At 36.5% G+C, this 26,574-nt stretch overlaps 1 protein-coding gene across 1 annotated transcript; it reads left to right on the plus strand.

The window, feature by feature from the left end:
- The first annotated feature begins 1,841 nt into the window (after positions 1–1,841).
- On the plus strand, positions 1,842–26,323 carry LOC119253970 (BRCA2-interacting transcriptional repressor EMSY-like). Its single transcript, XM_037521191.2, has 9 exons — positions 1,842–1,911; positions 3,316–3,518; positions 5,953–6,034; positions 7,354–7,453; positions 8,901–8,975; positions 13,854–13,987; positions 15,575–15,727; positions 17,644–17,903; positions 26,014–26,323. Exons 1-9 carry the CDS (start codon positions 1,842–1,844, stop codon positions 26,299–26,301), a joined length of 1,365 nt encoding a protein of 454 aa, XP_037377088.1. The 3' UTR covers positions 26,302–26,323.
- Positions 26,324–26,574: the final 251 nt, after the last annotated feature.

Raw genomic sequence — 26,574 nt, forward strand, 5'->3', positions numbered from 1 at the left:
AGGCACAGCAAACAAACCCAATTCCTGGTGTCCCCTAGTCTTGGCGGAGGAGCCTTTTAGATGAGCCCGAAAGGCCGGGCAGGTGGGTGACTCTCAGACAGGGTGCCGGAGCGGGCTGGCAGGTTAGCCAGGTTGGAGGGGGCGCTGCGCTAAGCATTCGGAGCCCGGCTCGGGGCGCCCAGCCCCATCCTCCGTTGTCTCCTAGCGGGATCACGGGGCTCCCCGGGTGGGCTGCGGGGGGACCCTGGCAGACCTGGTGCTGGATCCCTGGGATCCAGCCCCGGGGACCTCCCGGTGAGTCGGGGCCGCCTGCCTGGCTGTCCGCGCGCCTGCTCCCTCTCCGTTGTCCTCTCCGCCGGGCGCGGGGCGCTGCTGCCGGCCGGGGCCCCCGCCGCCGGCTCGGGGTCCCGCCGCGGCTCGGGTCCCGCCGCGCCCGGGTCGCGGGCTTGACATTGGGCTCGGCGCCGGGCGGCCGGGGAGCGGGGCGGGCGCGCTGCTCCTGTTGTGGCGCTGCGAGCGAGTGCGTGTTTGGGGAGGGGGCGGGGCGGGTGAGCCTCCTGACACTTGAGGGGGGGCAGGATTGTGCGAGGTCCCGGTCCCCGGAGCGGGCTCCCCGCAGCTGTGCCCGGGCTCCCGGCGCGCTGCGGCCCCGCGGCGGGTCGGCTGGCGGGGACGCGTGGGGATGCAGTGACGTGGTGCTGGATTCGGGCGGTCGCCGGCCGCCTCCAAGATCCTGTGGAGAGGCGGGGACTGGCTGGTGGAGGGAGAGGATTCCTTTGGCTCTGCCCCTTCTTCCTCCTCCCCACCCCTTTTCTTTATGTCATCCTGCCGGTTGGGGCGCGCAGTCCGGTTCTCCTTGCTCGGGGTTGGCTCCTAGCTGAGAGGACGATGGGAAGTAGGGGGAGGGGTCTCAACTCTGGCCGTAGAGTTGGAGTTCGAAGCTTCGGTGCCTGGAATGGGATGCAGCAGTTACAATGAGTCAGTGCCCGCCTCCTGGACTACACCGTGAGCTCGCTCCTTCACTCACGCACGCACTCCATGTTCATCCATCCATTCATTTTATTCTCTTCAGTCACACCTTTATGCATTTAACAAATATTTGCAGCAGATCTGCAGTGTGCTAAGCAGGTAATGTGCAAGTGCCCAGTGCTATTGTCTTTTAATCCCTTAGTCCAGAGAATTTCCAGTACGAAGTAAGTTCCTGACATCTATCCTTTAGATAAATGTTTGTTTAAAGACCACAGGTGTAAATTCATCTTCAGTTGTTAAGACTTGAGCAGAATTTTTTTTTTATTATGTCCCACTAACCCACATACTGTGCCAGGAGTGTTACATATTTTAATTTGCGTACCATCAGGGAGAAAGCGGATAGATATCAAATAACTTGCCCAAGGTTACACCGGTTATAGCAGCTATTTACCGAACAACATACCTGCCACAATGCTAATAACTTCACATTATCATGCTCATTAATCCTTATAACAAACTGGGTGATTATTACCTCTGTTTTACAGATGTGTAAAACTTATACTCAAATAGACCAATATACACAGACTCACACAGCCAGTAAGTTGAAAGCTGGAACTAGAACCTGGAGCATCTGATTCTAAAACCTGTGCTCTTTCTACTGTCATCGGCTAGAATAATAACTTCCCAAATGGTGGTTTAGTTCTTCATTTGTCAGAAGCTGAAAATGTGCTGGTGGAGTAAGATTGGAGTATCTAATTGTTTTTACTTACGTGGCTCTTCAAGTGAGTGGCCTTTTGAATGTACTTCGGTAATTTGGTTTTTTGTTTTGATAGGGAAGACAAGCTCTTTGGGGCTACCAAAAAGAAGCAGCAATGCCTGTTGTGTGGCCAACCCTTTTGGATCTCAGCAGGGATGAATGCAAAAGGATTCTTCGAAAATTGGGTATGAGTTTATTTGGATGTCTTAATGCCTCACTGTGATACTTTCCCTTTCTGTTAGAGGCATGGCTTTTTCCATGGATGTTATATCTCATGTTGCATTATAGATTCTTTACAGGTATAGTCCCTTTAGCATCTTACTCATTGTTTTTTCCCCAGAGCCTAGCATCGTCCTTTTTGTGCACAGTAGATGCATGAATCACGATACTAATAGCAGCTAACTATTAGCTAACTTCATCTCATTTACTCCTCAAACTGAAAAAGTAGGTTTTTTTTTTTTTTTTCTGGTGCCCGTTTGCAGATGACAAAACTGAAACTTACAACTTGAGAGGTAATGCCAATAATAAGTTAGGATTTCAACCTAGGGAATATGATTTCAGTCTCACTTTGTCATACTTTTAACCTTCATGAATGTGTATGTGAATTACTATTTCTTAACTCTAAGTTAAAGAAAATTATGCTTACTTTCCCAAATTTATTTTTCTATCAGTAATAAAACACCCTGTATGCTTGTAATGAATTATTTAGTAGTTCTTTTCCTTTAGTAATTCTTTCCTTTCTCAGCTAACATGTAGGGAGAGAATTAAGCCATAATGCCTGGGCATACATTGTATGTAATGAACTAACTTCTTGTGCATCTGGAATGGTATTAGTGTTCATATTCCTTGGGGAAATTGAGAAAAATGCTACTTTAGACTGTAAATTCCAAGAAGAACCTTGTCTTATTTACCACTGTAGTCTCAGGCTAACACATAGTAAGTACTCGGTGAATGAAATTGAAAAGAATACTAAATATTTTGGCAGTAGATAGGAATTACTAAGATACCTATGATTTTTAAGGGGAAAGTGTGGACCTTGAGTTCAGACAGACCTGGGGTCCCAGGTTACCAATGACCTACATAATCAAGGACATGCAATTTAATCTTACTAAATTGCTTGACATTTTTATAAAAGAAGGATAATATCTGCATAGTAAGTTTGATGTAAGGATAATTGTATATAAAAAGGGCCTATCACAATGCTTGACATTTGAGTGTATAGTGTGTTAAAGCAAGCAGTTGCTTTTAAACGTAATTTATCTTTTTTTCCAAAGGAAGTCTGTGTTGGGAATTCCTGTGTAATTCAGAATCTTAGCTGTGTTGGCCCTGCCTACTAATAACCTTTGCCCCTTTAATTTCCCCTCAGGCTGCTTTGAAAATTTCTTTATTTTAAACTACTTAGTATTGTATCTTTGCATGTCCTGAGAGTTTTTTTTTTAATTTTCAGTCATTCTTTTGTTATTTTTTAAAAATCCTTTAGCCTTTTACCCATGTTTTTAGTCCTAAATTACAAATGGTTTTCTATGTGTTATGTACAATTGCTATCACTTGCTAGCTGCCAGTGATAAAGTTTGACTCATATTTCACAGCTGAAGTGGTTATGGAGCAACACATCACAACTACTGTAGATTGGTTTGGACTTCTGGGCTTGGGGGCCTTGAATCAAGAGATTATGTTTAATATAAAAATGGTAGCCTTTAAATTTAAACTAAGCCCTAATTTTAGTCCCAGCTCTATGTGTAATGCTCATGGAGAGCTGCATCTATACAAAAGAAAACAGCCTTTCTACAGGGTAATGTCATCTTCAGTGACTCTTCAGTTTGGGAGGTGAGCCTTGATAGTGATTTTGCAGAAATACTTCCTCCCCACCCATTGAATCATTATCATAACAATGGAAGCTTTGAATTGCCTTCAAACACTAGCTGTAGGTGTAAAGTTTAAAGAAGGTACTGTATTTAAGAATTAGCTTAAAATATTTTAAGAATTAGCATTGTCCTTTTGAAGATATACATCATTTTAATGTAAGATGCTAAATACTTAGATTTTACTAAAACTGGGATAATTTTTTTAACTGAACATATCAGTGTAAGAGTGATGTAAAATATAAAAACTTTCCTATGTTTTTCCTGCCTTATTTTTCTTTTTTTTTAAAATTGTTTATTTATTTATTTATTTATTTTTGTGGGACCCTCGCCGGTGGCCGGGGAACGAACCGGCGCTGCAGGGGCTGCAGGCAGCCTTGCAGCCCAGCGCTCAACCGCTGCGCCACCAGGGGAGGTCCCCTGCCTTATTTTTCTATCATCATCAAACCCTAACGTGTAGCTTTATGGACTGGTATATTTGAATGACTGATTTGTTTAAATGGAACAGATTGAGAACTTTATAAAATGATTCGGCAAATCTTTTGTTTTTCTGGGGTATTTGCTTGTGTTTGTTTCATTATACTTTTGTGTCATTAGAATTAATACTATAATAGAATGACACCAGATGTAATACCAGAAATTCAAGTGTGATATTGTCAGGATATCTGAGGATACCCATCAAAATGGAAATCAACTAACATGAAGGAAGTTGGGAAACTAGTAAAGGCTCTTAACCCTGAGTTAATTTCTGGAGAAGGGGAGGAAGTATTTTGGATTGTATAGCTGTGATAACAATGTTCTGAGTCCCAGTTTTGTGTGAAATAGCGACTTCTTTTGTGCATGACTCTTTAGTTAAGACTTGGGATGGGAATTGAATGTCAAAAATTTTTATCACATTTCTTTAGTTAATTTTGCCCTTTTAAAACAATAGTGTCCTAATCTCCACAAATTCCACAGGCCAAAACTTATCTTCCTTTTCTTTTTCCTCAAACCACTTCTCACTGACCTCTCCATTTCTTTTTTATGGTATTGCCATGCTCTTAAACATCTTGTAAACTGCAAAACCTGATTCCTTCTGCCATTCCTTTTATGTTCAATTACTGAGTCCTATCAAATAAAAACTTTTTAGAATGGAATTAGAGATTTTTCTTAGGCTGTCCCCAAACCAATTTTCTGTTTTTATCTTTTGTTCCTTACAAGTTTCCCTTGTTGGATTTTAATCACCCAGAGGATAGAGACATTGTTTTGTTCATATAAATATTTTCCATGGCACCTTATAGAAGTAATATTCAATTAGTAATTTGCTTTGAATGAGTGACTGTCCAAGAAAAAACATATTTTTACTTCTCCAAGGGTAAAATTCTTAAAACAGTCACTGACCTTTACTGAAAGTTTGATGTCTATATGAAACATCTGCTCTTTCTCTATGTTCCTTTTGCACATTTGTATCCCCCAGCCCCCTCTCCCCCCTCCCAGCATTGTTCTCTTTCTGCTAAAGCTTATGCTTCTACACTAAATGATGTGTTTTTCTCTGTCTTTGCACTGTATTGTAAACTGTATCATAATTGTCTGATGATTTGCTTCACTGTAGCCGTATTCTAGAGTTAACTTCTTAAGGACAGGATTTAGTATACTGAATATATATATACATTCAATATTTGTTGGTTAAAATATTCCATAAATGGGACACCGACATTAAGAATACAGTAAATTCTTAGTTGATCATCCCTTGTTCTTTCTGAACTCTACTTTAGGTCCTGTTAAAAGCTGAAATGTTTCTCTTAGAACTAAATATTTACTTCACTATTGCAGAGCAGCAGAACTTTCTCCTTCCAGAGAGACACCATAAGACATCTGTATAGAATCCAGCACAGATTGAACATGCATAATGTTTGCACATGGGATAATTCAGTTGAACCAGATATTTCTATATAATTTAGTCAGCTCACTCTTCTATATAAACATGTTTTGTTGACAGTCAGAAATGTAAATAATATGACCTGCATGAGGCTACTAGTTTTTTATTGGTATAGTACCTAATATGGAGGGGTACATGCCTTCATTATTTGGCTAACACTGATTGTTGTCTGTCAGGCCTTGGCAAATAGCAAATACTATTAGCAATTTAAATTGAGTAAGGAGATAACTAGTCTGGACAATTACTTCCTTTAATTTTGCTTAGATATACTTGTTTCATAGTGTTAATGGTTAAAAAAAAACTATTATTTCTCATGGCTCCTTGGTTTCTTGGTCTTGCCTGAACCCTTTCATGAGCCTGTATTCAACTGCTAGCGTGGCTGGTAGACTGTTCTCTACCGAGAGAGCCGTTCATCCTGGCCTTACTCACAGCTTGGTGATCTCTAGGTTCCAGGAGGACAAGAGCATACATGTATCATGTATGCTGACGTTCCACTGACTAAAGCAAATAATGCCAAGCCAAAGTCAGGTAGGAGGGGACTATACAAAGATAGTACACAGGAGTACACTAGGAAGCTGTGTTTGTTGAGTGCCATTGAGGACTTTGTGGTTCTGTATTTTAACTAGACCTATGGTCTGACAGTTTCAGTAAGCAAATTTCATAATGGTTGTTGCTGTGGAAAGACAGTGACATGAGACTGTTTGGCATTAGGATTCAGGATTTTAAGTCCTAGTTGCTGTAAGAGCATTTCATGTTCTTTAATTGATCTTTGTCATTTTGATGGTGGTTTTTGTAAGACTCAGATCTTGGATCTGGAAGGTACCTTCAAAGTCTCTTGTAGATAAAGAAATTGAAGCTCAGGGATGAAAAAGAATTTGCCCAAGGTCACACAACTAGTAAGTGGCAATCCAGAAACAGATTTGGAACTAGAATCTGGCCATTTGACTCTTGTTCCAGTAGTGTTCCATTTGCCCAGTTCTCATAGGACTCAAATTTACCTAGGATAGAGGTGAAATATAGTTTGAATTCTTTTTTTTAATTTAATTTAATTTATTTATTTAGATTTATTTATTTATTTATACAAGCACTGGGTACAGTCAGAAGCGCGGGAGGGTGAGAGAATTCACCAGAGCCAGAGCGGGAAGCAGAGCAGGCAGAAGGACCGAAGTACACTGCTGAGGGGAGCAGCGGCTGCGGGAGAGGTCTGCGCACCATGTGGGCCCCTCCTGCGGTGGCCGACAGCCGGGGATTGAACCGGTGCTGCAGAGCTGCAGGCAGCTTTGCAACCCAGCGCTCAACCGCTGCGCCACCGGGGAGGCCCTAGTTTGAATTCTTAAGCAAGCCTAAGGGAATTTTTTTATTTCAAGGATTGGTTAGTGAAGGTATCTTTCAGTGATGCTAAAAATGTCTCTTAACAGCCTTATTCTATCATTTTATTTTATTCTATGATAGAGATTTAGCTTAAGCACTAAAGATTTCAATTTGAAGACTGGTATTCATTTTACTAAGTATTTATGACTGGGATGGGTGTAGTCTTATTTTGTTTGGTATGTTTAGTTGTTAGTGGTAGCAATTGAGTTAAATTTTCTTCAGTGATACTTTGTGAGATAAAATAAGGTATTTCTACCTAAGTATATGACTTCTGCAAAGCAATAAAAAGTAAAATTATAAAATCCATATTTTAATCTATGCTAGTAGATACAATATTTGAAAGGAACTAAAAAATATTTGCTTACTGATTTTTCTCCAAGTGATTTTTAGATTTGTTGCCCTGCACCTTCAATATATGTAGCTATTGTATTACTATATTAAAGATATATGTTGACAAAATAATTTTCTTCTTCTAGAATTGGAGGCGTATGCTGGAGTTATCAGTGCACTTCGGGCACAGGGAGATCTCACCAAGGAAAAGAAAGATCTTCTTGGAGAACTCTCGAAAGTTCTTAGGTAAATGATCATAAAGTTTGTGAGATACAACTCTAGAAATTAAATTTTGAGGAATTTCAGTATATTTCACTTTGAAGTTGAAGGACAGAGGTTTTCAAGTGCTTGGTGCTCAGTGATCCCATCCCAGCTGTGTGTTTTGTTATAGAAAATCATGTAACTTACCACTTATACTATAATCTTACAAGAAAGGATTTAAGGCAGGTTATTTTAGATTTAGGCCATCTGGGAAAGGGAGGTATTTTTGACATTGGGAAAGGAAAGGAGAGCTGAGAGCATTTTGATGTGAAGATACAGAGTGACATTTATTGGGAGAAAGAAGGAATACTAGGAAATTGTCTTAATTTGTAGAAATAGGTAGTGTTTGTATAGTCAGAGCCTTAATTATAATTTACCCTTTAACTTCCCACTAGAGTGGCACTTGAGTCCATTAAGAAATTTTAGTGACCTAGGTTCTTTGATACTTTGTCTTAATCCATTCTAATATATTGAGCTTTCTCAGAAAATTTTCTGTTTAAACTGGTTTTCTTTATATATTTAAAACCATTTTCCTATTTTTAAGTAAAGATAGGGAAGAGACTCTTCCTATATTTAATTAGCATTAATATAGGGTCATTGTTATTAAACCAAATCTTCAGTCTTATTGCCTTGATATTTAACAATTTCTCTTTTTTGTTTATTTTCTTATAAATTCTGCTTTCTAATCTTTTAAATATTTTATCGCACGGTATAGATATAGCTTAAGCATTAAAGATTATAATTTGAAGAGTGGTATTTATTTTATTAAGTATTCATGAATGGGAATGGGATGGGTGCAGTCTTTTTTCAGTTCAGTATTAACTTTACATGAATTGAATCAAGAACAGTATAAGTACATTTTTACCATAGCTGTAACATGATACAGTGTAGAAGACACACAGCTGAAGTGTTGAGTAACAAAGGAGTAATATCCTGGTGTCAAGTTTCATAGCTTATAGCCACAGGAAACAGATTATCTCCCCACTTTCATTTCTTACATTCACTAAACAATGTATCCTCTTAAGCTTTAGGAAGGACTTTAGAAGACTTTGTTCTGAGTGCCTAATTCCACTTCTCAGTAACCATGGTTGGAGGTCATTCAGTGGCTGATACACAGAGACCTCTTACAATCTTGAACATAGTCTGATGTTTCTGAGTTTTGGAAGTAATGGCTTTATATAAAGGTGAATTTGTCTTCCTGTGATTTCTAATTTACAACTAGGTCTCCCTGCATTTACACAGAGTCAGTGTGATTCCTTTTCTATGCCCTTAATTAAAGCCTTTGAGGATATATATTAGGTCCCTGTCTATATCTTTACAAGTCAATCTTATTTCTATTCCCCCCATCAGAATGTTCACTTTAACATTAATGAAAGTATAGAAAAGAGCTGCCTGCTTGGCAGAGTTCTATAATGGCTATTTTTTTTCATAGCATCTCAACAGAACGCCACCGTGCTGAAGTTCGGAGAGCAGTAAACGATGAACGGTTAACAACAATTGCACATAAGTAAGCCATTAGTCATACCACCCCTGATTTTTTTTATGACTTAGTGTAATAAAGTTTTGAAAACAGTCTTACTATTGTGTAGCAGATTCCTGAGTTTTAATTTTAATAGTAATATCTCTATACTCAGGAATCCTGACCATACAGATCTTAATTGTTTATTCAGTTGGTAATGTTTTTGCATTTGGTTAGGCAAGCTTTAAGGACTTAGGTCAAATCTTGTTACAATGTAATCTCTGTATAACTAAAGGCCATCACAGCTTAGCAGATGATTCACTTACTTGAAGCAAAGTTCAGTAAAAAAATAGTGTGCTCCTGGAATTTGCCAGCCCCTTAGAGGTTCTTTGTAATGTTATTTGACATGTGCATTGCTTTATAAATAGGCATTATTAATTTTTCGATAACTGACTCAAATATTTCTTGTATTTTGAGATTCAGGAAAAAGATTGTAAACTGTATATTTTGCTTTTAAGACATGGATAGGCAGCATTTTAATTCATTTTTAAAAAGCCAGTAGTAAATTATAGTGTATTCTTATCAAATTGTTTTCAAATCATTATAACTATTTCACAGATGAGGTGGAGGGTGGTGGAGGATTCAGGGCAGGGATCAAGCCTTAATAGAATGTGTATGGAGACAGTGCCTCCTAAAGAATAGACAGGCATTGAAATTACTCTTTAAATGTTAATGCAAAAATGGTAGGAATATTTCATAAAATAAGGTTTGTTATAGTATAATTCATTTGATATTTTTATATTTTAATGTGAAATAAAACTAAAGGAAAAATTCAGTGCATTTGTATAATATAATAAATAGTATATTTAAACCAGTTGGCAGTATTCGAATTGACCCTAAAGATCTATTCGCTTCATGTTTGATTCACTGTTCCTCATTTTACTTAACTTATAAAATGGGGAGCTATCGTTTTAACTATGTAGTTTAAAAGTTTAGCTATTTGAATTGTGAGATTTTTCAGGGGCAGGTATGTATGCATTATAAACATTTTTGCAATTTTCCATCAGAGACAGTATTTAGTTGTCAGGCCAGCAATGGTTGAAATATTCAAATATTGTGTTCCTGCTTTAATTTGCTCCAAACATTTGAATTGAGATGCTCTAAAAATAACAGTCTTATTTACTGGCGAACTGGTAATAGTCAACGTAAATGCCAGATAATAAAGTAGTAAAAGATAACTGACATTCAGAGGCACTTTAGGGACAAAATTAGTACTTTAAAAGCATTGGAACAATATTGTGGGGCAATTAGTTTTAAGTTGATGCATCAGTCATACTTAAAGGATAACATTTATTTAGTTTCCTTTTCCTTTTTTCCCCTTTAAAGAATGAATTTATCCTTATATTTGGGTGAAAGACCAAGTTACAGGTATGCAAATAGGTTATTATTATTTCAGGCTTTTTCTTGTATTTATTTCAAAATTGAAGCTCTCAATTATTCAAGGGCACATACTCCATTTACAAATAAATTGTGCCTCTGCTTTTCCTTTTCTTCCCCTCCTCCCCCTCCTAATACTGCCCACCCTTTAGTCATGTTGCTGCTTTGAGTACCTCTTGTCAGAGGGTGGGAAGGGAGAGGAGGTGAAATTTTTAATTAGTCGTTTTGCTGCTTAGTAGTTGTCTTGGAAGAGGTCTGGTGTCAGAATTTACAAGTATTTGCCAAAGTATATTTCGGTGATATGTGGGGTCTTTAATCTGTTTGACCTCTCCCTTGCCCTCCTCCCTCTATTAGCATGGATAATTGAGAGTTGGCTTTTATCTACCTGTGTTTCCTCTTTTTATCTCTTTCTGATTTCTTTAATACACGAATTTAATTTTTTGAAAAAACTTTACTTCAATATATAATTTTAAACTTATTAGATCTATTCATGCTCCTGTTTTAATATTTTATATTGTGGTTTTAATTTGACCAGATGTAGTTACTTATTGAGGCTTGGGGCCAGAAAGTGGGGAACGGTGAGGAAGGCTTAGATTCCGCATTTTCTCCATCTCCACCGCCCTCTTTCCCTCAAACTTAGCCACAGAACCTAGTTCCAAAGTGTATAGAAGGGTTTCACACTTTGAGCCTGTAAAATAACTCCAGAGGGAAGGAGGAATGCATAGGAACTGAATGCATTTCCCCTTCTCCTCCTCCTTCCCTCCCCCACTCAAACCTGCCCCTTAGGCCTGAAGGAATGTGGTTGAAAGGTGAAGAGAAAGCCAAGAAGATTGAGCACAATGAGGTAGAAGAACAAAAGGAGTGTGGAGAGTCTGGGATCACAGAAAAGCCTTGCTTTTTGTGGCTTGAAGCATCACACATTTATTATTTGGCACCAGGCCATTTATTAAGTTTCATACTCCAGTTTTGAACCATGTCAGAATATTATAGTGTTAAAGCCTAGAACTTCCAAGTTTTTATTGGGCCACTCTTGTCAATATTGTCACTAGAGTTTGAAAGTAACTATCTGGAATGACTGTTTTCTTAATCCCTTCCCCATCAGCCATACATTCATAGGATACTGTGTATTTCTTTGTGAGGCGAGAATTTTTTGCTGCTGCCTGAACACCAAAGGATGTGAGGGCTACAGTAGTTTTGTTATTGTCATGTTAGATTTCTCAGAAAAGAAATTGGATGGAGCAAGGTTTCTACCCTCCCTTGCCAAACTTCATATAAACAGAGAGGTGTTCTTACACTGAAATTTAGGTGTTCCAGGAAAGCCCTGGAGTAAGATCTTTACAAAATTTTGTAAAATTCACTTTAGATGATTTGGGTGACTAATGCATATCTATACTCTTAATACTGAGCAAATAGTAATTTTTGATCAAGTTCTAACATACAATCTTTCACTAGAAGAATCTGAGCGTGTTTCAATGAGTAGAAATTTGGAAGACTTAAAGATCTTCTGAAAAGTTGCAGCTATGTCTTTTTTCTGTTTTGTCAATAGCATATGTTCATGTGTTTTAAGTATTACTCTTCCATAATTTCTGCCATTACTTAAACAATTAACCAGATAAGTGTAGGACTTTGTTTAGTAAACTCTCACCAAACATGTTTATTAGTGATATTCTAATAAATAATAGCAAAATAGGAGTAAGCCAAGAAAATACTAACCAGCTTTTACAGTTTTCCCTGACAATTAGCCCTTTTCTATCTCTCTCATTTATACCATTCTCTGTTTTAGAACAAGCATCAATGTGGAAATTATGTAGTAATAAATTTGTGACGGTTATTGGGGTCTCAGAAACTCATCTTTCCCTTGTTTTATGCAGGGATTTATTAAAGCTTGAAGAAAGATGCAGTATTTCCCCCAGTAACTCAGTTAAATTAATTAACCCCTACAAATTCTTTTCTGAACTGACTGTAAATCCTCCAGTTATAATCTATTCATTCCATCTAGTAAAAGTGGGTAGCTATTAGATAGTAGTGTCCAGTTAGTACAAATCTAAAACTAAAGCTCAACATGGAATATTTTTATACTTTCCACTTATGATGTGGTGAGTAATTTCAGTATGTTGTTAAAGGAAGCATAAATTGTAGTAAGTGTGTGACCACAGGCAAGCCTTAGTTAACCTTTTAGTGACTCCAGTGACTTTCCCTAACTATGAAATGGCAATAATGATATTACCAATTTCATAGGATTATTGAGAGAATTATAAGAGTTAATACATGAACAATGTTTAAAACAATGCCTGGCATATAGTAAGTGCTTAACTGGTGTTAATTGTCGTTCTCATCACCATCATCATCATTATTCCACTATTCACTGACAAGGGCTTTTATGTACTTTACCTAAATCTGAAAAATCAGTGGACATACAGAGTCTTAAATTCTAGGTTAGGTTGTAAATGTTTGATTTTAAAAGGGTGCAGAAATATATCCATTTAGGGAAGAGATTGATGAGTTCTGGGTGAATTTTAAACCTCAACATTAATCATTAGGAGAAGTGACACAATTACTTTTTCTGGAGCCAACTCAAGAGAAGTGATACAGCTGTCTTTTCATATTTCAACTTCTGTTTGGATTCCTGCAATAAAATTTGCTTAAGGAGTTTAGAGTATAGAGAGTGAGAATAGTGTCTGTTTAGGAGTAGAGTTTATTAGCAGAAATGCATTCTATTAGAGTGAAGGGTAGTATAAATAAAGTAGTGGCAGGTTTCTTCCAGTGTCCTCAGATGCAGTCTATTTATTTTATATTAATAGGAAGGATAACAATTTATAAGACATTGTCAGTGAAAAATGAAGTTATTGTGAACACACACACACACACACACACACACACACACATATATCACACACACACAGCCTTTTTATCTCTCAGTACCTAGTTTCTCTCGTTTACTGCCTCATTTTCCCTTATTTGAAAGCCTTAGAACCTCTGGCCATGCAGGCAATTAGAAATTTTGGAAAGGATCAGTGATTTATCTCATCCTTAATTATTACAGAAAACCTGATTGTAAAGGTTATGAATACCTTTTGCATTTTTGATCTGATCGCAAAATTAACTTCTAAATGTTAGTAGAAAGATCAGTTTTCGTTAGCCATAACACTGGATTTAAACTAATAAGATGGATGTTGATTTTTATTTAGAAGGCATGAAAACATTTTTCAGAGTTTCAATTACATTTATTAAGATTCAGATTATAGAATAAAATGTGTAAGAACCTAAGTGTATGTGAAATTCCTTGAATTCTAATTATTCATAATTTTGATCTTGCTTGCTTATAATAAATAAAGCCTCTCCTATTCACTCAGGGTGCTTTTAATGGTTTAAAAGTTGTATTTGAGAAAATGTATGGATTCATTTTCATGATTGAGAGCCTTTGTAGCAGCATTTTCTTTTTGTTTAGTATGTCTGGACCTAATAGTTCTTCAGAATGGTCCATTGAAGGTCGTCGATTGGTACCACTGATGCCCGGCTGGTTCCCCAGACCGCCTTCACTGTAACAGCTAATGCTGTTGCCAATGCAGCTATCCAGCACAATGCATCCCTTCCAGTGCCCGCGGAAACAGGAAGCAAGGAAGGTGAGTAGAAAAATATTTCTGTATGAAGAGATGACTTTTCTCATATTCTTCAAGAAAAGTCTTATTTTTCATGTTTTTATTCAAATGTGTGAAGGCTGCAAATTATAGTGAGCAGCTCTTATTCTGAAACTGGAGATTACCAAGTCTCAGCCAAATTTAAATCTCTGTTTTGTTCAAAGTATGAATTATATTAATCAAAAAATTGCAAAAGCCCTTCTTGGAATGAATTTTTGACATCAGTGTATCTGATAGGAGTGCATAGAAGGCCTTAATAGGTGACATGGAAAATAAATAAGGTGACTGAAGTCATATAACAACTGGAAAAAGATGCTGAACTGGTACTTCAGAAAATAAAGCTCTTTTATTGTCTTCTGGTATCAGTGTTACATGCTGCCTCTGTGTTTTAATTAATGAGCTAAATCCATCAGGGATTAACTAGCAGATGGAGAGGCTTTCTTACTGTTACATAATTAGTAAAATTGACACAAGCTTTAAAAATCCTTAAATTCTCCTGAGGTTACCAACAGTAATATTAAATTAGAGCGCACGGATTTGGATTGACTTTAGTAGTAGTTTAGTTGGTGTTGGATGAAAATGACTGAAAATACAGCTGTCAGATTACTTTTCTTTATTTGTCCTAATATTCTTGCCTATTAGTGGGCGGTGGAGCAGAGTGAGACACACTTGTCATACATGTCAAACTCTTTTAATACGATCGAAGCTTATGTTTAGAGAAGGCCAATTATTAGTGTACAAACTTGGCCATTTTTGTTTGTTGTAGGAGATGTATCTTTCTTCGCTTCCACTTTTATCTTTTCAACCCACCAACTCTGGAGAGAGTGGAAAGAATAAAGAATTTTCAATAGTCAAATCTATTTGAACCTTAGTTTGCTACTTCCTAGCTATGTGACCTTCAGCTAGTCTTTCAGCTTCTGTTAGACTTGAGTTCCTCATCTTTGAAATGAGGATGTGATGTTCTGAGAATTAGTGATACATGGAAAAGATTTAGCATAGACATGGTACTCAGTAAATGGTGCTTATGACCTATTATTGCTATTGCTTTTATTCAAGAAATTGGACTATAATGTTGTCGGTCTTTAATTGAGTTATTGTTACATTGTTTGGATGGCAAATGACTTAATAAGTTGATTTATACAGTAATTAAGGAACCTTGCCCCTAGTGGCCAACTTGGAAATTGCTATGGTTAGGGGAAAATGATCCATCACTTCATCACTGGTGCTGCTCTTAGTAGTAAAATAGAATCCAACTATGACTTTTATTTTCCTCACTATAGTTTTAATTGATTTCTTTGTAACTGTGCTCTTATCCATTGGCAATGTCACCTGTAGACAGCTGCTAACTACTTGGGGAGAACCCAGTTGATGATTTTCAGGGAAGTATTAGGTGTTAGGTCCACAGGTGTTAGGTATTAATAACCTTTAAACCTGTGACCCTAACACCTAGGACTGGTCTCTAACTTGATCACATGAAAATGTTAAATTTGGCCTGCAATAAAAAATAATTTTTCTGTATGCGTGGACAGTTTTGGTGAAAGTTAACAGCACACTTTTTTATCGTTCCTTCAGTAGTGGTTTGCTATTCCTACACAAGTACCACGTCAACCCCAACCTCTACCCCTGTTCCAAGTGGCAGCATAGCAACGGTTAAGTCTCCAAGACCTGCCAGTCCTGCCTCCAATGTAGTTGTCTTGCCAAGTGGAAGTACTGTTTATGTCAAAAGTAAGTGATATTCTCAGTGTTATCAGGTCCATCATGGCTAAATGCTGCAGCATTGGCTCTGATTAGATCTACCTTTCTGGATTAAATCACTGGTCCACTGGCTATTGGCAGTGGTTAGTTTTGAATTGAAGGTTCTAAAGAATTCGTTTCTTTCCATGTACGAGGTATATATTACCTTTTCATCAGTTCTGGGGGTTGAGAAATTACTTCTTTTTTGTTCTTTGTGAGGAATCTGCCTTGAGCAGTGTTATCCTTCCTTCCAAGTATTCACTTGTTTTGTCATGGAATAGAAATGTGAACAGAAATGGAAGGAATTATGCTTACATTGACTTATACAGTAATTATAATCTTGAGGTGTTTTCTTAAGTTCTAGATCATCCAACTGTTAGGTTCAATGAGGCATTCTAGAGTCCATCTTTATTTTTTAGTTGACTGTAATTTTTTGAAGTTATATATGCAGTTTTTAATCCCTTAATTCTATCCTGTTGAAAGTTTGATGTCTAGTTCATTTTTTTTGTTTTTAATGTCTGTTATGTCATTATTGTTTTACTTTTGATGTCAACTGGACATCATTAATGTTTGATTTTCATTTTTCTCGATGTACTTATAAACTTGATTTCTTTGAACTATAGCAGTGGACTTTGTTGTTTCAGACAGGAATGATTCAGGCCATCATCAAGCTCGTTTTAAATTAGAAACTAAAAACTCAAGGTGTAAGGAGTTAATTTTATTATCAATTCCATGAGTCATGCTGTATACTTTTTAAATAGCTGCTCTGTAGGCATTTCCTATGTATGCTGCTAGGTTTTATGTTTTTCACTTTGTTTTTTAAAAGTCTACAAAAACATTTGAGACTTTGGTGCACAAGGAAAAAAGAATCTGGGATTGTTAATCTTATATCTGATTTCTTTGGATTTAGCAGCGTAGTCTTCTAAATTATTTGTGGAGATCCATTTTTGGATCTTTTTTTAAAAACATTGATAATTTTTTTAAGACATAGAAAGTGACCCCTAAATTTGAAGAAGCTGTTTCATATAATAGGTAGTTTGAAGTAACAGGTAGTTTATTACTTTGTTCCTAGAAGGTGCACAGGCAACATTACTTTGATCATTTATTCACCTAACTTCATAAATTAAGGTACTGTGCTAGTGAAGCAAACCAATATGACATAGTCACTGCCCTCTGGGAGCCCCTTAATGGGAGATGTGCAGACTGACAAGCACATTGTCAAGGGGTAAGTGATAATGAAGAGAATGTACAGAGTGTTTTATAAGCTCAGAGGAGACATAGATTAGCTTTGCTTAGAGGACTAAGGGAAAGCTTCATTGAAGAGATGTCTTGCGGGGTAATGATTTTGGATGATGAAGAGATCATTGATGAGAAGTGGTGTTCCTCAAAGAACAATAGTATATGGAGAGTCCAGATGGATAGGCTCCAGTAAGGTGGCTTTGGGAAATGGAGAACATTTCAGTCTGTCAGGAGTATAGGGGTTTTGGTGGAACAGGGTATTGTGGTTTTGGAGAGATAAGGAACCTTGAGTGATAGAGTAATGATTTGTGCCTCATCTTGGAGTGAGATAAAAACTACTAAAGGGTTTGAGGTAGAGTATAGGCATGATTACATGTGAAATGTTTTAACTGGTAGTAGGTTGGAGGATAAAATAAAAGTGGAGGAATTGGAAGTATACCTTTTTAGAAGTTGTTAACAGAAATAACAGGCAGGAGGCCTGATATAGATATAGGGTCAAAGATAGGGGAGAAGACATTTCAAAAACTATTTCTTTGAAATAGTAGAAGGTAGATAGGACTTATTGTCTGATGGGTACCATGCAAAATGAGATGACACAAATTTTAAAATAAAGTATACAATGCACCGTTAGATTTGTGTAAACATTATGATATTGTCATTGCTTTCAGGTGTTAGTTGTTCAGATGAAGATGAAAAACCCAGAAAACGAAGGCGAACAAACTCTTCTAGCTCCTCCCCTGTTGTCCTGAAGGAAGTTCCAAAGGCTGTTGTTCCAGTCTCAAAGACCATCACTGTGCCTGTGAGTGGCAGTCCCAAGATGAGCAACATCATGCAGAGCATTGCCAACTCCTTACCACCTCATATGTCTCCTGTGAAAATAACATTTACCAAACCATCAACACAAACAACAAACACAACAACACAGAAGGTATGTGGTATAGAGGGACTCCTGCCTGCCAATTGCTGTTTCCATTTCTTTCAGTCAACATAATTCAGGTTTAACAAACACTCACTGAGTGCTTACTATGTGCTTGGCATTATGCTGGGAATGTTCACATCTCTTTAATTCTGCACATGAAGCTTTGAAATAGGTATTCTTTCACTTTTGTAGGTGGGGCTTAGAGGTGTCAAATGATTTTACCCAAAAGGACAAAACTGCCAGATCTACTTTTCAGACTTCCATTCTATTTTATAGTTGTGGTGTTGTTTGGAAGAAAATTAAAATATAAATATTTTTATCCTGTATTTGAATAACTTTAGGAACTCCATTTTTACTTGGCCAGGTAACAAAGTTGTCATTTAGGTGTTTCGTAGAAGAAAGGAAGTGTATGATGGAATAATTATTGTTACCATCTTTTGTTCTTCTTTGTATGCTATCATTAATTCATTCCTAAACTCTTTTCTCAGCATGTTCAAATCATTATTATTCTGTCAATTTTATGTTATTAGAATCCTGTAATTTCCCACACTAATCTGGATGCCGATGGCTCTCTATAAACTTGCTATATACCTGGGATGTCCCTTAGTTGTCATTCTGATCTTCCTCTTCCTTAGTTTATTTACTCTTTTGCTGCAGCAGTTTCTAGTAGTTTCTTGGTGAAAGGGTGGATGCAAAGTAAATATTTTGAGACCTTGCATGGTAGAGACTGAAAAGTTTTTTATTCTACTGTCTCACTTTTTTAATGGTTTAGTTAGATAAATTATTAGAGGTTGGAAGTTATTTTCTTTTAGAAGATATTGCTTCATTGGCTTCTGACTTCCAGTAGTTCTTTTGAGAAGCCCAGTGTCATTCTAACTTCTGATCCTGTTCTTCATTTTGAAAACTCTTAGTAGCTTTCAGAGTTCTGGAATTTCAAGTTAATTTTCTTTGGTGTGATTCTTGATTTGTACACTCAGGGGCCTTTCATTCTAGATACTCAAGTTCTTCAAATTTGGAAAATTTCCTGGATTATTTGATTTTTTTCTGTTCTCTCATTTTGAACCAAGCCATATTCAGGTTGTTGAACTTCCTGGATTGATCCTTTAATTTTCATGTATTTTCTGCTATTTTCCATCTGTTCCCAATTTCTTTCTAGCAGATAATCGTGGTTAAAGCCCTACATTTTTGCATTACAATTCAAATCCTACCTTTTGTCAATTACCAGTTATGTGACTGTGGGAAAACTAAATGTTAGACCTAAGTTTTCTCATTTGTAAATAGGGGAAATAGTATATCTGTTTTGTCAGAGGTTTGGGGCTTAGAGAAACAAGATATAAATATAAAACTGTTAGACTAGAGCCTAGCACATAGTACATGTTATCAGAGTATTATTTCTTTATCCTTTAACTTTATTCTTTTAATTTCTACTAGCTCTTTTGTTCTCTGAAAGTTCCTTTTCTTAAAAAATAGCATCCTGCTCTTTCATAAATTCATGATATTCTCATGATAATCGGTTTTTAATGATTTCTTTCATGTTTTCTCCTTTACTTGTGATTTCCTTTAATCTATTTGTTTTGATCTCTGCCTTTCAATTTCAGAGTTTCCTTAAATGCTGGCTGTCTGCTTATATACAAAAGTGGGCACTAAATGGCACTAAAAAGCTGACAGAAAAAGATCTTTCCGTTTAGTGAAACATGTTGGTTGGCACTAGCTGGATGTTCTGTTGAGAAAACAGCCACTACTCCTACAATTCTACCTGTTGTCATTCTCATGTAACTTTTTCGTGGGCTGGTCAGATTCCTCAAAGAATTGTATAGTCTCCTGTCTAGAGTAGTAAGTCTGTCTACTAGTATTTTTGGAGTAAATGGAGACAGAGGGCTGAATATACCATTAAGTGTATACGCTTTTCTTAACTTTTGTTTTCAGCATAGCACCCACACCCCTCATCCTGGTGTCACATCAGATTCCCTTGAATTCATTCTTTTCCTCAGAAAACAAATTCCTGGTTTGTTTACATGGGAGAAAATAGCGGAGGATCTAAATATTTCTTAGATTTTTAACTAATTTTCCTCTCTATTTCTACTTTTATACTACTTCAGAAATATATTACCTTTCAATTCCTAAGTCTTTCTGGGGTTCTCTGATGCAAGTTGTCTTGCTTGTCCTTCTGTATTGGCATCTTAGGTTTCCAACTTCTTGAGTATGCTTGGTCAGTTACTACTAACTAGTCTGTCTGTTTTCTGATTTCCAAAATTTATGGCTTTCATCTTTCCATTTTGATCTTATGGGCTTATGTATTGCTTCCTTTAAAAAAAGAATTCCTTATACTGTTTAAGAGGGATTTGGGGGATGTTCCATGTATGGTCTTTTCTACCTTTGAATCCTCAGGTTTATTATAACTTTAAAAACCTCCTAGGGCCTCCCTGGTGGTGTAGGGGGTTGAGACGCAGCACTGTGGGGCTGTCTGCAGCCACTGCAGCGTGAGTTTGATCCCCGGCCAGGGAGCTGCCCATATGGTGCTGCGGACCTCTCCCGGCTCGCCCGCTGCTCCCCTCAGCAGTGTGTTTCAGTTGGTCTGCTTGTTCTGTTCTCCACTCTGTCTCTGGTGAGTTCTCTCACCACCCCCCCCCAACACTTCTGGCTTGTGCCCCAATTCTTATGTGCGTGAATAGATAAATCTTAAAAAAAAAAAAAAAAAAAACCAAAAAAAAAAAAAAAACCCTTCTAGATTTTCCTGGAAAGATATTATTATATAATATATAAAAAAATAACATTTTAATCAACAAACCAGTAATGGTAATGGGCTGATCTGTGGTATATATTTCTATTTTCAGTGTTATGGTGAGGGAGTATGGTTAGTGTTAAAATTGAGCAAGAATTTTTGTGGTCAGAGAGGCCTGGATTGGAACCCCAACTCTTCTAGTATGACCTAAGATACAGTCTTTCTAAATATGTTCACTGATTGTGATATGAGAATAATGTCAGTCTTATATATGGTTATTGGGAGGATTAAGTAAGGTTGGGTATTTTAGAGTGCGGCATAAGATAGGTACTCAAAAAATGTTAGCTCCTTTCCTTTCCAGGTATTTTATGGAAAGCAGTGTTTTATTTATTTACATTGTGAATTCATTGTTAACTGAAGCTTATCCCTTAATATACAGAAATAGACTATGTTGTATGTTATAAATTGTAGAAATAGATTATAGGGCTGGGCCTGCCCTGTATTGGGTGCCATCAGCCTGATATACTTTGCAAGTTTTTAAGTCTATTTACGTTAGTTTTTTTATTACCTTTGCTGGCTCTTATTTTATAGTAATTCTCTTTTGCCTGCGTCTCATCTATTCTTCTAATTTGGTATTTGAGGAATAGTGGAGAGAAGTTTTAGTTAAAAGAGCACCCACCTCCTATCCATGTCCTTATATTTCCTTACTTTGTTTTATTTTTATTCATTATACTTAACCACTAGTTGACATATTACCTATTTATTTTCTATTTCTTCCATAGACTAAGTTGTCAAGAATACTTTGTCATATTCATCACTAGATTCTCCTTGTGTTTGGAACAGTGCCTGGCATGTAGTAGGTGCTAATTAATATTTGTTTGAATGAATGAATGAAATTATAAATGAATAAAATAGGTCTGGTTTCAGTACTGACTTCGGTCATCTTTCTTCAGCCTCAGCTTCCTTATGAAACGCATTATAATAGTACTTACTTCCCAGAGTTATCAGGGTAATTAAATGTGATGATTCATGGAAAGTGTTTAACCTAGTGCACGCGATGAATGCTTGGGAAATATCACCTAACGTTATTAATTTTCCAGTCATCTTTGGTAGACTTACATGAAAATACTTCGATAGCTGGGAATTCACCTGTAAGCTATGTTGGTGAACTTTTTTGTTTTTTGATTCATCGACTTTACTGTATCTTTATTTTTGTTTTTTCTTTTGAACTTATCAATTGAGTATGGATCATTGACTCATCAGACTTGTGATGGTTTTTGTAAAAGGACTTATCTCCAAAGTCATGTAGGTACCATGTGGTGGAATTTTAGGTTCAGCACCTTAGATTTGTCCTACTGTGTTTTAAAAAAATGAGCATTTAAAACAAATTAAGCAGAACTCATTCATTCCACAAATATTGATTCAGTATCTACTGTGTTCTAGATGCAAAACTATATTCTTATTTAATGTGTACCCAGTGCCATTAGTTTTATTGTTTCTTGGACAAGCTAAGTGTGGGTAGGACTAATAGATATTCTTTGGGATTTTTCTGTTTTTTTTTTTTTCCCTTTTGATGGGTAATTGGATTTTTTTTTAGATTGCTATACCGTTACCATTATTGTATTTACTTTAGATTTTTCCAAATCCTATGTAATTTAATTTAGGAATTATTTTAGGTAAAGTAACTTTTACATTATAAATAATTATGAGTTTGTGAACTTGATGCAAATTAAGATAGGTCGTATATTTTCAGGGTAGACAAATTTCCACCTATGTTAATGTGGTGCCTTCATTTTAAGTATAACATTGGTACAGCACTTATATAAACAAAACAACAGAATATAGCTTTATGCTTTCACGTGCTTGATTGATATTTTTCATTTTATCCTTAGGGTGCAAGTCCCAGCACTCTTAAGGAGTTTTTGTGAGTGCTAGAAGGTCAGTAATTTGAATTATGGCCTGAATAAACACTGTTTGATTCACTTGGTTTCAAAATTACTTCACTTGCCCTGTCATAATAAGTAACTTTAAAGTACAAGTAAATTTTCTTCAAGGTGGATCTCTATTTTGGATAACCCCTTTTCAGATCAGAGAAGTCATTTTGCAGCCTGAAATTTCAAAATATATTTTATCATTTGTATCTATAACCTAAAACTGCTCTGAAAGACTATAGATTTACTTTACTGAAATTTTGTTGTCTTAATGTTAGAAACCTATGTGCATACTCTAGTTCTGAAATTGCAGATATTTGACACAAGTGTGAATGCCTCCCCTCCCTTGCCCATGATAGACATTGCTAATTAACTGCGGCATACTTTACTGCCAAACCTTGGTGAATCCTCATCTGTGCCACAGAGTCCTTAAAAACACGGTGCTCCAGGAAGCTACTGCTATTAATTTGGAGTTGGCAAATGAGAACCCGAATTGCAATTGCTACTCTTACTGGTTTGACTGTGGTATTAGCTATGAGTTCTTTGGATTCTCAGAATTTGGGGAAAAGATATATGCTTTTTTAAATGAAACAAATAGAGGAGTATAGTAAAATATATTTCCAGATTGGTTTAATCTATAATGACCTTACTCATAATCCTTTAAATATTCATTAAGTAGTAATTATAAGTTACTGTTAAATACCGTTTGTTGACTATGAATTAATTATTGACCACCTGCTATGTGCCTAGCACTATGTTAGATGCTTCCCATCATTATCCCATTTAATCCTTGTAATGAGTTTGTGAGGTAGGTATTATTATCCCCATTTTATAGATGAAAATTGGAGCATAGCCTGCCGTCATTAGGCAGTAACAGGATCTGAGCTCTCAGGTTCATTTGACTCAAACTTCTAGTCTTTTCTTTTTAAACCATATTGGTCTGTTTCTCAGTTGACACGGTGGTTATTCTTGCAATAATGCTAATAGGTATTTGCTGATCAAGTCCTAATGGAAGTATGCTACTTATCTCTATATAGATGTTTGCTGGTCAAGATTTGTATGTCTCTCTTGACTTCTCAAATAATTAACAAACTCCCTAAAGACATGAGCATGTATTTATATCTTATAATTCTCTGTAACACTGACACTATATAATAGCAATGATACAGTTAAAACCTCTTGATATATAGTACTGAGTACATATATTTTTAGTAAATTTTGACTAATATAACTTCAGAACTTCTTTAGGATTGTATAAAAGTGGAAAAGAATTTCTCCTTTATTTGCATTTTTCAAAACCAATTTTCTGTGCTGGCTAAAAGTAAAAGTAATTTCAGTGAGAGGAGTATCATGTTTTGGGTATCATTCTACTCACCATTGATTGAAACTGATGCTGCAGATTTATAAATGATTTTTGTGTTCTCACCTGTAAAATGGGGATGATAATAATAGTGTCTGTATCATAGAATTGCTCAGAGATGGAAATAATCCAATGCATATTATTTCTAGGAGCTAATCTTGTTTTTGTTCTTTTCCTTAACCCTGTCATTTCATACATCAACAAATCCTTTTGTTTCAAGCTCTCAAAATCTGAATCTGATCTTTTGTCTTTATTTCCACTACTAACCCATCCAGTCTAGGTAGCCTCTATAATTTCTTGTCTGGTCTACTGCAATAGCTTCTTTTCTAGTCTCACTGCTTTTAATCTTGCACCACATAGCAGCTAGAATTTTTTTTTAAATATAACTCAGATGTTATTGTTTTTCTGCTTAAAATCCTCCCATAGCTTCCTGTAATACTTAGTATAAAATCTGAATTATATTTTCTGGCCTCAGGTCTGATCTAGCTCTGCTTACTTTTTCAACCCCTCCTTACTCTGTATACTTTTTGCTATGCTGGCTTATTTTTGTTTTTTAAAAATGTCAAGCTAATTCTCACCTTAGTTCTTTGCTCCACCTTGCTCTCTGAAATGCTTTGTTTCTAAATAGTCTACAGGTTTTTTAATCATAGTGACTAATTTTGAAATCTCTTTCCTGCCTCTTTTTTCCTCTGTTCTCTGTATCAACCTATGAGAGCAAGTCCTGTTGATTTTGTCTTTAAATATGTTCAGTCTGTTCATTTTTGCCACTTTGTCACAAACACTTTGGTTACTGTCATCTCTGCTTGGTTTTTTGCAGGAGCTACCTGATTTGTCTCTGTGTTTTTGTTGTCTCTACTGTACTTCTTAACTAGCAAATAGAGTAATGGGTTTTAAAAATTTTGCTTTTAAAAGTTTTATATTTACAGGAAAATTGAGAAGATTATAGTTTTCCTATTTCTTCCTTCAGTTTCCCCATTCTTAACATTTTATATTGGTATGGTACATTTGTTTACTAAATTTATTAACTAAAGTCTATGGTTTATTGATATTTCTTTAGTTTTACCTATTTCTGTCCTAGGATACCACATTACTTATACTTGTCATGTCTCCTTGGGCTCCTTATGGCTGTGAAAACTTCTCAGACTTTCCTTGTGTTTGATGACCTTGAAAGTTTTGAGGAATACTGGTCACATGTTTTGTAGGATGCCCCACCATTGGAATTTGCCTGATGTTTTTCTCATAGTTAGACTTTGGTTATGGGTTTTCAAAAGGAAGACCACAGGGAATAAATGCCATTTTTATCACATCATATCAAGGGTCTATAATGTCAACATGATCTAACATCATTTTAGCTCCCCATTAGTTCTCTGAATCTATTCTCTGAACCAGTCTTATAAATTCCAGTGTCATTCATTAGGCCCGTGAAGCTTGCTTCTGCCTTAGGGTTTTTGTCCTTGCTGCTGTGCCATTGAATGCTCTCCTCTAGGCAACGACAGGGTTCACACCCTTCCTTCCTTCTGGTTTCTGCCTTAATGTCACTTTATCAGAAAGCTCTTTATTGAATACTTTATTAAAAACATTGTACAGAAATCCCATTACCCTTTATTTCCTGCTTTATTATCTCTTCCATATATCATTTTATGATTTATTTTTGTTTATTGTTTCTCACTATTAGAATGTAGCTCTATATAAAAGTATGAAGTATTGTTCATTCCACTATCCCCAGCATCTAGAACCATGCCTGGCACATAGTAGATGCTCAACAAATATTTATAATGAATGATTATCTAAATTACTTTCTGAGAAGATCATGCCAATATAGTCCCTATGCAGTATTATTGAAATATTTACTTTGCTGTATATTGCACACCATTGAGTATTGTCTTTTAAGGTATTTGGTTGGTGAAAATTGTTTCTCTTAAATGTATTTTGATGATTACCACTAAAGAAAGGCTTTAAAACATAATTTTAGTTGTATATTCCTCTTTGTTAAATTGTTCTTCATGTTTCATAAGCTATTTTTGAATTGTATATGAGCTAGCTGTGAGTTTAGATACATTAGTAGTATAGAGGGTACATGAAAATAACTTATTTTTCCTTCCTTAGGTTATTATAGTGACCACATCACCAAGTTCAACCTTCGTGCCCAACATTCTCTCCAAATCCCATAACTATGCAGCAGTCACTAAGCTTGTACCAACATCAGTCATTGCTTCCACAACTCAGAAGCCACCAGTGGTTATAACTGCTTCACAGTCCTCCTTGGTCAGTAGTAGCAGCAGTGGCAGCAGCAGTTCTACACCATCACCTATTCCCAATACAGTTGCAGTAACAGCTGTGGTATCTTCCACGCCATCTGTGGTCATGTCAACAGTAGCACAAGGTGAGTGGTGATTCACCATGTCATTTTGTCCCTGTGGCATATGGGAATTTTGGAGAAAACTCTTCAAAACATGTGTTTTTCTGTTTTGGATGTGTAGGTCACTACTGATGTATCAGAGATGATTATTCCCGCTGCCATGAGAATGTCATGGTCGTGGGTTACTTTGTTTTCTTATATTAATTTTAAAATGTATTTTCCCCAAATGCCTGGTACCTAGTTTCTTAGGCAATTAATATTCAAAAAATGTAAGTTAAATCTTTCACAACAAATTTCAAATGGAGCAT

The sequence above is a fragment of the Talpa occidentalis genome, unplaced genomic scaffold (genome assembly GCF_014898055.3).
Source record: "Talpa occidentalis isolate TD23 unplaced genomic scaffold, MPIMG_talOcc4v2.1 talOcc4.251, whole genome shotgun sequence".
NCBI lineage: Eukaryota > Metazoa > Chordata > Mammalia > Eulipotyphla > Talpidae > Talpa > Talpa occidentalis.